At 38.6% G+C, this 11,783-nt stretch overlaps 1 protein-coding gene, 1 long non-coding RNA gene and 2 other non-coding genes across 4 annotated transcripts in view; 2 read left to right on the plus strand and 2 right to left on the minus strand.

The window, feature by feature from the left end:
- The window catches only part of shtn2 (shootin 2), a 21,604-nt gene extending 15,054 nt beyond the window's left edge, over window positions 1–6,550 (minus strand). Inside the window, exons 1-7 of the mRNA XM_017683039.2 lie at window positions 6,517–6,550; window positions 5,412–5,461; window positions 5,018–5,078; window positions 4,487–4,581; window positions 2,754–2,934; window positions 1,695–1,792; window positions 516–597 (exon numbers count right to left, since the gene is read on the minus strand). Of these exons, the coding sequence (XP_017538528.1) occupies window positions 516–597; window positions 1,695–1,792; window positions 2,754–2,934; window positions 4,487–4,581; window positions 5,018–5,078; window positions 5,412–5,461; window positions 6,517–6,550 (601 nt within the window). The remainder of the gene's footprint in view (window positions 1–515; window positions 598–1,694; window positions 1,793–2,753; window positions 2,935–4,486; window positions 4,582–5,017; window positions 5,079–5,411; window positions 5,462–6,516) is intronic.
- A 437-nt stretch (window positions 6,551–6,987) lies between these two features.
- LOC119265153 lies at window positions 6,988–9,596 on the minus strand. Its single transcript, XR_005131439.1, has 3 exons — window positions 9,429–9,596; window positions 7,314–7,359; window positions 6,988–7,222 (listed from the first exon to the last, which is right to left on the minus strand). It is a non-coding gene; the product is annotated as an uncharacterized LOC119265153 (long non-coding RNA).
- On the plus strand, window positions 7,073–7,154 carry trnas-gcu. The gene has a single exon. It is a non-coding gene; the product is annotated as a tRNA-Ser (tRNA).
- A 619-nt stretch (window positions 9,597–10,215) lies between the features above and the next one.
- Window positions 10,216–10,297, plus strand: trnas-gcu. The gene has a single exon. It is a non-coding gene; the product is annotated as a tRNA-Ser (tRNA).
- Window positions 10,298–11,783: the final 1,486 nt, after the last annotated feature.

Consider the following 11,783-nt stretch of genomic DNA (forward strand, 5'->3'; position numbering starts at 1 on the left):
TATATATATATATATATATATATATATATATATATATATGTGTGTGTGTGTGTGTATATATATATATATATATATATATATATATATATATATATATATATATATGTCTTTCCAATGTACAGTTTCTACAGTAGTAAGTTATTAAATAAAGCTAAGATCTGTACGGTTGTATAGTTGTATACATTTCTGTAAGTGGAATTTGTGAGCCTGAGGTAGATAAATAAATGAGATATGGATACAGTGTGGATTGTCCATGAAGATCATGATGATGATGATTCAGAGGTGTAGTGACAGGCCCACAGACCAATACACAAGCACTACTGGCTGTTTAGCAGCCTGATGTCCCAGGGGAAGAAACTGTCTTGGGAACCGGCTGATTCTGAACTTTACGCTTCTATACTTGTATGAATGAGGTTCAGTAAATTCAGTAAATACATGGACAACAGTGCAAATGCTTTGACTGGGTAGCAGGTCCTGGTAGTTTAAATGGTTAACAGAGGTGTATTTGAACTCACCCCTTTTCATCTTGTTCACCGTTCGACTCTGCTTAGCTAATTTCCGCAGAATGGCCTCCTTTTCCTCGACCTCTGCTGCAAGCTATTACAACAAAAGGCAAACAAACAGAATAAACTTCTCACAACACATTTCACTTTCTCAGAGAAGATAAAACTCCCATATGAACCCAGGGCCAGATTAACACTTCCTGAGGCCCGGGGCTAATTACCAGGATGAGGCCCTTCATATGATGTTCTGACGCATGACCTCACACAAACCCACTGACACATCAGCGTACACAGTACCAATCTATGACAGACTACCGTTTAAAGTGAACTGGTATTATGATTTCAATTCAATTCACTTCAATTCAATTCATTTCAATTCAAGGGTAGCTTTAATATCATTACTGAATCGTTACTGAATAGTTTGCAAAAAAAACAAAACACATTTCCAGTAGATGGGGAGTAAGACAACCATTCTCTTGCCACCTTCTCTCCATTTCTGAGCGAGCGACTGAACAATGTTTTGCTCAGACATCGCTTCTGATTTTTATAGCTCCTTTCAGAAGCCGAAAAATCGGCATCTTTATGTTGACATTGTGTGGGTGCTTCAATTCCCTTTCCGACCCAATAGCTTCGCATCTCCTCATTAACTTCTCCCCAGCATGCAATATCTGTTGATATATCTATTTTCGCCCCTGCCTCAGAATCAACAGGCTCATCTGCTACATTACCCACTGGTTCTTCTCCATCACTTGTTTCCTCAGAGATTGTAGCACTATTGCTAGCAGACTGGCTAGTTGGGCTGGTTAGTTGGCTAGCGGTGGTTGGCTGCTGTCCATCACTGACAGTTGCCTCTTTGCTGGTGGTAGCTGCTACAGCAGGCTGACTACTCCACATGTTGGTTAATTTGGGTGTTTTCTGTAATAATTCTGTCGCTCTTTCCTTTTTTATTGATTGTAATTTTCGTTTTTTTGCTCCGCTCTCGTGTTTCCTTTGGCCCGACATTTTCGCTTGTTTCGTTTTTTTTTTTTCTATTAATTTTTGTCATTTGACATTCAGCGACCGGAGGCCCCCCTAGTGGCGAGGCCCGGGACTGCAGCCCTTTCAGCCCATTCTTTTAATCCGGCCCTGTATGAACCATATTGGTAATAACTCATTCAACTTTTCCCACTATCTCTCAGCACTCTTCTGTACCTGCTCTTTCAGTTCATCCTTCTCTTTTTTCAAGACCTCTATCTGCTCACACAGCTGCATCTTCTCACCCAAAAGCTGATCCACTGAGGACTGTAGGTCTGACAAGAGAGGACAAATAATCAATAAATAATGAGATTACAACATTCTGTAGCATGTAGAAGACAACATTTTGGTCACTAAAACATTTATGAAACAGCACAGGAGATGTTATATCAAACATTGCACTGTAAATAAATGATGTAAACTTAAAGTGGAAATACTGCAGCAATCCATTGTATCACTAAAATACAGCAGATTGCTGTAAACATTGGTGCATTCTGGGAGAAACAGGTCAAGCTCCTTAACAAAGAAATTTAAATGTCAGGTTTTACAGTGATTTGTGGTTATTTGCAAATGTTAGGAAAGTGACCAGTACATTAAGCAGTCCCTGAATGTTGCAGTGTCAGGCGTGGAGTTTCCCAGCATTCTTTGTATTTTTCTTTGTGTTGTGTTACCTATATTTTATTTCTACATCTACAATTCATCAGCGTTATGTCTACCACAAATATACAATTAAAATCATTGTACATGATTTTGGAATTCACATTAGACCACATATGAGCTGGACACTAGACATACAGTAATCAACTGGATTTAGAATACAGAAAATTATTGTAATTATTGTAAAGCCACTAAGACCATGATTTTTTTCTAGAGTTTTGCACAATTAAACAAAATGAATGAAACTTTATCCCAAATGTAGCTTGTTTTTTAAAGCTTGCTTAGCTTTTTTTCTGGGATGAAAAGACAAATCTAGCTAAAACGTAATGGAAACGATGAATACCTCATTAATTAGCATTAATTACCTAAAACCGTGTATCCTTACACTTGCCCAAAATAGCCTTGGTTATGTGGTTTTTGACACTGTAAAATGCAGGCAAAACTTATGCTTTCAGATGCCATTGCCTCTGATGCATATGATTGGTTTTAGTTCTTATTACTGGCTATTTGTAATTTCACTTGTTAAACTCACTTGTTAATGGCTGCTAATATCTGCATTGTGTGTGACTGGAGGATTACCTCTGATCTGGGCCTGACTTTTGACTAGGGGCTCTTCTTCAGTTTCTGCTGAAGTGCTAAGGTCAGAGTCAGGGTCATCTTCCAGGTCAGCATTCAGAGCAGTGAGCTTTTCAGGCAGCTCTGGGATCAGGGGCAGGAGGGCCTGACTTCTTCTCTTTAGGACTTTGTTCTCTTTTGTCACCTATAAGTTCAAAGGTTATATATTGTGAATACGCCATGAAGTGAGCAGACCTCAGCAGCAGTGCTTGCTTCCAACTGTTAAAAGGCTGTTGCTGAGCTTGCAGGGCCCAAAGGACAAGAGCATCACAGCAGGAAACAATATTGCAGTTGACATAATAGAGGTAATGGCCTAGGTTACCAAAATGTCACTGTTGTTCAGGGTCCTTGAGCATAAAATATCTCAGAAAAGCTCTCTGATCTCAGGAACTAGGACCACTTTGCCTTTGCTTTAAGCATTACTAAAATATGTTCTGGTTCATATTGTAATCTTCTTGATCCTTTTGACCCTGTAAACAAAGAAGCAGCCTTTAAATGTTAGAGGTAACTGCATGCATCAGAATGTAAGCAAAGAAGAAAACCCTCGGTCAGCAGAAACTTAGTACACAAAAATTTCAAAATTTACAATAGATTACTGTCACAGCTGTCTTACAGTACTGTACAGTATAAGATAATGCATTGTAAGTTTACAGTATGGGAATCACAGTAACTACTGCAAATATGCAGTATGCTGATTAGCAGTATATGCATAGTATAGGCTATATTTTCATTATTTTTCTAAGAAAAAAGGAGCATAAACTATTGATATCTTGAAAACAAAGCAATCAAAGAGGTGACTGTGACTATAAGCATTGAAGGACCCCGGCCTCGCACCCAGCTATTCACCCTGCTGAATCTGAGGAGTCTAAGTCAGTTCAACTGTAGGTGATGTACAGCTGGCACGAAACTCCCTTGTGGAACAACTACAAAGCCATCTGTGTGCTTGCATCAGGTTCTGCTTCCCTGAGAGACTTGCACCACTGACATGACTAATGTACTAGAACACACCATACTGATACACTGACTCCTCCACAGACTAAATATAAAACTGCATAATTCAAATTACCCTTCATACATTTAATTTCCAGTCAAAACAGCTATTAAATACAAATAATTCATTTTGAATTTCTGAGGAGATTAGTTATAAGATGATCTACTTGTACAAAGATGGGAAAAGCCAAAGAAAATATATGGACAAACAGAAGTTTTCAAAACTGGTGTTCAACAAATGATCCGTTTAAACCTTCATCTTTGAGAGAGAGGAGAAAATCAAGCTCCGCTCTTGTTTCAGATCTGAAAACATCTGTAGGTGTTTCTGTCCATCCTTCCTCTGTGAGTAGACAACTCTACACTATGAGCCTGAAAGGATGTGTAGCTGTAAAGAAGCTGCTTGTGCTCTCAGAACAATGGACTGACCACCCCACGACTTCTTTTCTGCTAAAAATTACACAAAAATGAGCTGAAGCTGAAAACAACTTAATGACTATTTTGACTGGAAATAAAACAATTGAAGGGTGTTCTCTGACTCTGGCATGGTACTGTATGCCACTAAACACAACAACTGACTGACTGACTCCACCTCTTAAACTACACTCTACACATAACTACCGCACCATTGGAACATCAAGCGATTCACTGTCTCCACCTCTTATAACTTCACCCATGAGAATTGGAAATGGCTAGAGTGGCCAACTCACCTTTAAAGCAAAAGCCTCGGCACTCACTCTACAAGAGCGTTCAATCTGAAACTGCATCTCCAGCATGTCTATCTCCTTCAACAGCTGAGAGGATGCTGTTGGGAATAAGTGCAAAAAATGTGCTTTAGATAGAAATTACAAATAATAAAGGGCTCCAGATAATGTTGGAAGATTGGGTGTCATTTTTGTCCACAATTCAAACTAATAGTTTTAAAGGGATTCCATTCTTCCAAAACAGAAAAATGAGTTTTTCTGAAACAGAAGTATAAGAGTTGTTGGTCAATAACACACCTCATTTAATTCATCCACTAATTATGAAGTACCCACAATCAGCTGTGTTAGAGCAGGAAAAACTCACTGCAAAAGACTCTGCAGTTATGCAACCTCTTGGTGCTGGGGTTTGACACGACTTGAACACTCCTTAGATGAAGACACTGCATCTTTTTCACATCTGGAGCGTGGATTATTCATGTGGAGTGCAAGAAAGTGGTTTACAGAGATACTACATGTGCCCCAAAAACATTGTCTCACCTTCTTCCATTTTAGACAGTCTCTGGTTGGCTTCATCTCTTTGATTCTCCAAAATCTCAACCTGCAAAAGATATTCATAACAGGTGAAATAGGGCTAAACTCCATAGGGTTAATAATGCATTACTGGGATTGTAGATGCACTCTTAAAAATAAAGGTGCCAAAAAGGGCTCTTAAGATTGATGCTGTAGACTAACCACTTCTGGTGCCCTATAAAACCTTTTAAGGGATGGTTCTGCATTGTGAGATGTGAGGGTGTGTTTAGTATAAGTTTAGTATAAGTCAATAGTACTACACCAATTAATATGTCCAAGTCAAGAACTTTTACTTTTAAGATTGCAGATTGACAAGATTGCAAGACAAATCCTTGTTTGTAGTAATAACATGTTAAAGCACCTGAATATCTTGTTCATCCTCTGAAGATGTGATGTTCTCATCCTCTGAGTCTTGGGAAAAATAAAAAAAGGTTAAAGATTTAGAAAAAAATAAATACAGCGCTATCACATTTTAATGGACAGTTTACACATGAATTATTACAGACCAGTGTTAACAAGTATTTCATCACTGTCCAAAGAAAAACATGCCTCTCCATTTTTCACATTTTCAACTTTTCTAAATCATTTGAACAAGGCAGCTGTCCTTCACATTGTGTGAACATTTCATGATGAACAGACCAATAGAAATGCCCCAAAATTGCTTGGAATAAAAAAATCTAAAATATTAAAAAATAATGTTTTTGCCTTCTCCTGTAAAGTTACTGTTTTGGATGTTTGCATCTTTTTCTTTGGACAGGAACGATATGTATTTTCTTCATGGTTTGCATTCTTAAATATTCAACTCTCCTCAGCTTTGAGACAAACTGAGAAATAAAAACTGTCATTTATTGTATGGGAGCTAAGGAAATGAAACTGAAACAGGCACGTGGCCTAAAAAGCCCAGTGCACTTTCAGAAAAGCACTTCCTTAACTTCTTCATTCCAGATTAATAAAGACAATAAACAAAGGCAGCTTCCTCCATCCAAGTCTAGTTAAATCATTCTTTGCATGTTGCATTATTCAGCATTCATAATTGGCTTAGTTTCAAACATGACATATTAAAACCATCACCATGGAAAAAAAAATCAGATTTCAAATGACCCCTGAACTGAAAGTGAAATTTCTGTTCATTTTCCCTGCATTTTAACCAGGCCATCACAGGCCATGTTACAGTGATGACACTGCTCTAATGGAATTAGCTGTAACACTTTTTTACATTTAAAAGGCATACATTATTTGTGACAGTGCATACAAACTGCATGTCGGTGTATTAGAATATTAGAATGCAAATTAGTACATATCACTGAAGATGAAATGCATTCATTTCTAGGTAGGTCTGATTGTGCTAGGTATTTAAAAAATGAAAAAGCAATGAAAAAATGAACACACATTAAACCCAATACACCTGCCAACGGAACCATCTCCAAACTAATGCACAGTGAGAAAAGGAACACTACACATCTTACCCAAAATGTTGATATCTATTCCTGGGCTCAACATCTTTGCGACAATCCAAAGGCACCAAGTGAGACCAAAGTGTGATCTGTAAGAAATATTTACACTGACAGAAAAAAGAGAACTGAAACTTTTGCGAGGACCTCCCAAATGTTGTCAGCTTACACCGTTCAGTGAAGTGCTTCACGGTAAAGAGTTTAAATAGATGGGGAGATATAAGTGGTTACCGAAGTGTTTAGGCCATGTGCTCTGCATACTTGACTTAAAATTCAGAATTATAAGTGATTTTAAGAATTCTAGAGAGCCTTCATATTTCAGTGACATAAAGAAAGGCAAACAGAACACCATTCATCTTACTTTACCTATCAGTTGAGAGAGAGAGAGAGAGAGAGAGAGAGAGAGAGAGAGAGAGAGAGAGAGAGAGAGAGAGAGAGAGAGGGGTTGATCGATTGAAAAGGATTGATCTCATTGATTGCCTTCTATTGGTTCCACGGGGAAACTTTTGCAAGAATAGGGCATGTAAAATAGCCTAGATCTTACAGTCTATACAAGGTGGTAGCACAAGAGGACAAGGTGGCCGAGTGGTTAAGGCGATGGACTGCTAATCCATTGTGCTCTGCACGCGTGGGTTCGAATCCCATCCTTGTCGACAACGGAAGCTTTTGAGAGTCTATAACTGGTTTTCCTGTTGCTGGTTTTCCCATCGATAACCAGAAGCTGTTGGAGGAGAAATGAACTCTTTTTAAGACCTTACACACCAATCACACATGACAAAAGTAAAGGAGGCAAGCATAAGGAATGAACATACCTGTCAGATCATCAGATGACACCAGTACTACTTCCAGAACAATGTCCTGTTTGAGTGTATATAATGTAGTTTGTTTTATGTGCAGAAGTGAAGACCATTGAGAAAAACTACAGAAGAAAATTAAATTGAAGAGCAGGTCATTTGGAAGTGACACAAATATTTAGGGAAGATAACCTTGGCTATCTAGGCTTACACCCCACCTTATTAGTGGTGTTACAAGGTGTCTGAGTGGTTAAGGCAATGGACGAAGATGTTTGGGTTCAAATCCTGTCGTCTCTGACCAGGTAAGCTTTATGAACCTTTCAATCCTGCTGGTTATCAACCAACTCCTGAAGACCTTGTAGTAAAAAATGATTTGCTGCACAACACTGTAGAAGCTTCAGGAAATACCTGATGCGAACTCTGCATGACGTTCTGAGTGAATTATTTAAAGAAAGATTTAGGGCTTAAACATAGGCCTACTTGTCTATCTTAGTACCAAAATGGGCCTTCATTGAGTTTTGTTCATTAATATACATAAGCTCATTAACATAATTCATTTAATTGACCTTTACCTTGTAGAAAAGGAGAGACCAAAGGGCTGATCACCCCCCTGACATTTTATGAATAAGGAGTGCTCCATGTTATGAGGGGTGTAAGTAAAGGTAATTTAATGTGTGATAAAAAATGAGTCTTATCCTGTAAAGACCAGTCATTTGAAAACAAGTTCATAAAACAGTTTGCTTTGTACTATTTCAGTTATTACATAATTATCATAGAATGACTAGAACAAAAATGAGAAATATATGAAAAACAATCACTAATTTTATGATTTGATAGACCTAGCATGTTTTTAGAAATGTAACATGGCTAATTAGACTAATTGCAATTAATGAATAAATTTAAAAATTGCAATAAATGCCACTAGAACACTAACCCAAAGACACGGTGTCTGAGTAGTTATGACGATGGACTTCTAATTCACTGTGCTCTGCAGGCATTGCCAAGATCAGTTTTAAGACTTTGTGAACTCTGTATGAAGGTCTACATCACTGATCTCCAACCCATGTCCTGGAGAGCTACTTTCCTGCAGTTTAGTTCCCATCTGTATCCAATAAGCTGTCCACCCCTTACTTAACACTTATATGTCTGATCCAGCCAATCACAGACTTGGGAAGAGCTTGATTAGCTTGAGCAGGTGTTGCAAATTGTGGTAGGAACTAGGCTCTGTAGGAATGTCCAGGACCAGGGTTGGAGACTCCTGATCTATGTTTAGGGAAGCTTAAAGCAGCATTCTGGCCTCAAACTAGAGTTCTATATGTTATTTATAAAGTTATGCAGTAGACTTTATAGTGCAACATTGCATCCCTTAGTCTGATCAGTTTGACAGAATTTATCATTTTGTTTCCGTATTTTGTTTTCATCCATCATTGTTTGCTCACTATCATACCCATCATGCATTATGAAAATACATCATGCAACTACTGAGAATCCCCAAGGCGACTGCTAGCCTACTCACTGATCTGGATGCTAAGCAGTAAAGATGTCAGCATCAGCTGAGCCAAGTTACCTTGGCTGTTGAATAGATGTTTAATTCATCAAAGGCACTAATAAATGAAGAATGAGGATATGTGAAAATGAAAATAGGTGAATGTTAGTGCTAAAGTGTTTGGCTACAGCATATGCCTCTTAGCCTTGAGTCAAACTCCTTCATATTCCTTCAGATGAACTAACCTGTAGTAACCTGTAGATGAACTGGAAGAAGTCAGAGAAGATAGAAAAGACTGTCAAGAAAACTAACTTAAAGAGCAGATCATTTGGAAGTGACAGAGAAGTCAACCAAACCAAATAAAAAGATGCAATGTCAACAAAACCCAAACTAGCAAATAAACAAGGTGTACAGCATATGGAGGCTTAAAGGGTAATTCCGGCCTAAAATACTTTTTTTATGAATTTGTTCATCCACATGAAGTAATTTACAAACAAATTGGTGTATATCAGACAATTGTAGATTAGATAGAGACACTTTTGCAAGTCTAAGGATAGTTTGGTTTGAAGATGAATTATAGAAACGACTGTGATAAAGATAGTAAACCTAAAGCAAAGATAATCAGGTAATTGTGAAAAACAACCCACCAACAGATGAGGCGGCTGAGTGTTTAAGGCAATCGACCGCTGATCCGTTCTGCTCTGCAAGCATGGGTTCGAATCCCATTATTGTTGGTAGTGAAACTTCTAGAGGTAATCAATCTTCTGTTTCGGACTTCTACTAACGCTCCTAATGCAGAATGCCTGAGCTCGTAAAGTCAGTGTGAAACTGTGCAGTGCTGTGGCTCTCTAAGAGCACGAAATGCTGTTTTAAATAAACGCCGACGTCTTAACTTCTGGTTTCTGTCACCACCACTATAAAGAAACAGCAGTAGAAGAAGCATTTCACATCAAACCACTCAGAATGATGTTATATAGATACAGACGACTGAATTATGCAGACATTTAAAACAACAGTGGACTTCCCTTGAAGGCCACATTTGACCTTTCACTTTCCTTTCACTTCTCCTTCTGTGCAAATAGGAGGCAGACCATAACTAACATGCCTATGAATAAAGACAAATCATCAGAAGTGCCTGAGACCAACTGATCAAGTGCACAAAGGCAATGAACTATCAATCAGTTGTGCTCTGCAGGTTGGGTTCAAATCCCATCTTGAGTAGAGAGGCTTCAATGTCCTCTTTCATTAGTTCGACACGAAAGTCAAGGCAGTTTACTTCTGTGGGAAGAAAGTAACACGGCAAGCAAGCTTGTAATCTTAGTAGTTCCAGCTCGGATTTGGTTTCTTGGGATTTGACTCGTCATAAATGAAACGTTAACGGCGCTGGGAATGTGAGGTCCCGTTGAAAAACACCTCTGTGAAAATAAAAGCAGCGACGAGGTGGCCGAGTGGTTAAGGCGATGGACTGCTAATCCATTGTGCTCTGCACGCGTGGGTTCGAATCCCATCCTCGTCGAAAACGGAGCTTTTAAGACTGTGAGTCATTTCAGCAATTCATAAAACCGTTTCAAGTGTAAACCCCGTAAAAATATCATGTTAGGCGAGATCGTGAAAGGGGGGCTTCTACGTGGCTGTTTTTAGCCTTGAATTTTTAGGGTTTTTTTGTTGTTTTTTTTGTGAAATGTGTTTATTTAAAGTAAGTCTTGTCCAAAATTACCCTGTAAACAAGGAGTTTTTCATTTTATCTGCAAATGGCCAGAGGCAGGAGGTTTTGATTGCAAACATACTGTATTAATTCTTGTTCATTTAAGGACTTTGAGCATTGAGATTTCGCAGCGTCTGTCCACGAGGATGGGATTTAAACTGATGTGTGAAGAGCGCAATGGATTAGCAGCCCACTGCCATGTGAAACTGATCTAAATATTTTTTAATCTGTTTTTGTTTTAATTCTATTCTGAGCAATGTTCATTTAAATGTTTACCATTTAAAACGCAGTTAAAGTGAAACATTTTAAGCAGCATTTCCTTGTTTAAATATACTTCTCAGGTACTTCTCAGCCGTTGTTTTGTCAATTAAGCTGCTCTTTTGGTTAAAAGCATTTATTTAGGGTTTATCCAAAGTGCTGTGCTCTGCCTGAAAACAACAGTCTTCTAAAGGCTCCTGACATCCAGACAATTCTTTTTTTAAGACACCATCAAAAAACACGCAAAATGATTTCGTCCAGCACTTTTTAAATTAGCTTTACAGACGCTTCACTTTGCCAGGTTAGTTAACAACGTAACTCTGTCCCAAGGGAATGCTGTCCTTCTTTCAGAGGTGCCGCATTTTTATCTGCCAGCAGTGAATTTCTGAAGGCTTTTTTACTGTCACAGCACACTTTCACATGCAAATTGGTGGCTAAACGTACTGAGCTACTGTAATGTATTCAGAATATTTCGGGACAAATCAAATGCCAATTTTATTCATGGCCCATTATTCATTACTGAACCGCTAGGTTATCTTGTCACTTGAGTTTGTTTTTTTTTTAATATCCAAACAAACCTTCAAACACAATTCACTCAAAGAGTCCGCGGGAAAAAGTCTGGGAAACCTAATGTAAGTGTTTCTGGGTTTACAGAAAACAGAAGAAGCGATCGTCCTTTCACCTGCGGTGTTTTCTGCTCGTCTGTACCGCAGAGCTGGTCACTGTTGCGTCCTACGTTAGACTAAAATCTCATGTTCTTGCTAAATTCAGTCTATATTAGAAGTTTCCGGTCAAACGGGACTGTTTGCCATTTGTACTCAAAAGACACTGAAAGGCACTCAGCTGTAGTGCCGACCTGTGGCGGGAAAACGTTTTCACTGCTTTTCTAAAAATAAACAGCTCGTATAGACGCGCCCTCCTGAAAAAAGAGCGCAGCTGCTGCCGCTGCTTTTTAGTGGTCTTGCGTTGGTCCGGCGCTGGTTTTGTCAGACTAATAAAATTCCTGCTGACCAGGATATCAGCTCCCAAAACACAGCTG

This window comes from Pygocentrus nattereri, chromosome 2, assembly GCF_015220715.1.
Source record: "Pygocentrus nattereri isolate fPygNat1 chromosome 2, fPygNat1.pri, whole genome shotgun sequence".
Classification (NCBI taxonomy): Eukaryota; Metazoa; Chordata; class Actinopteri; order Characiformes; family Serrasalmidae; genus Pygocentrus; species Pygocentrus nattereri.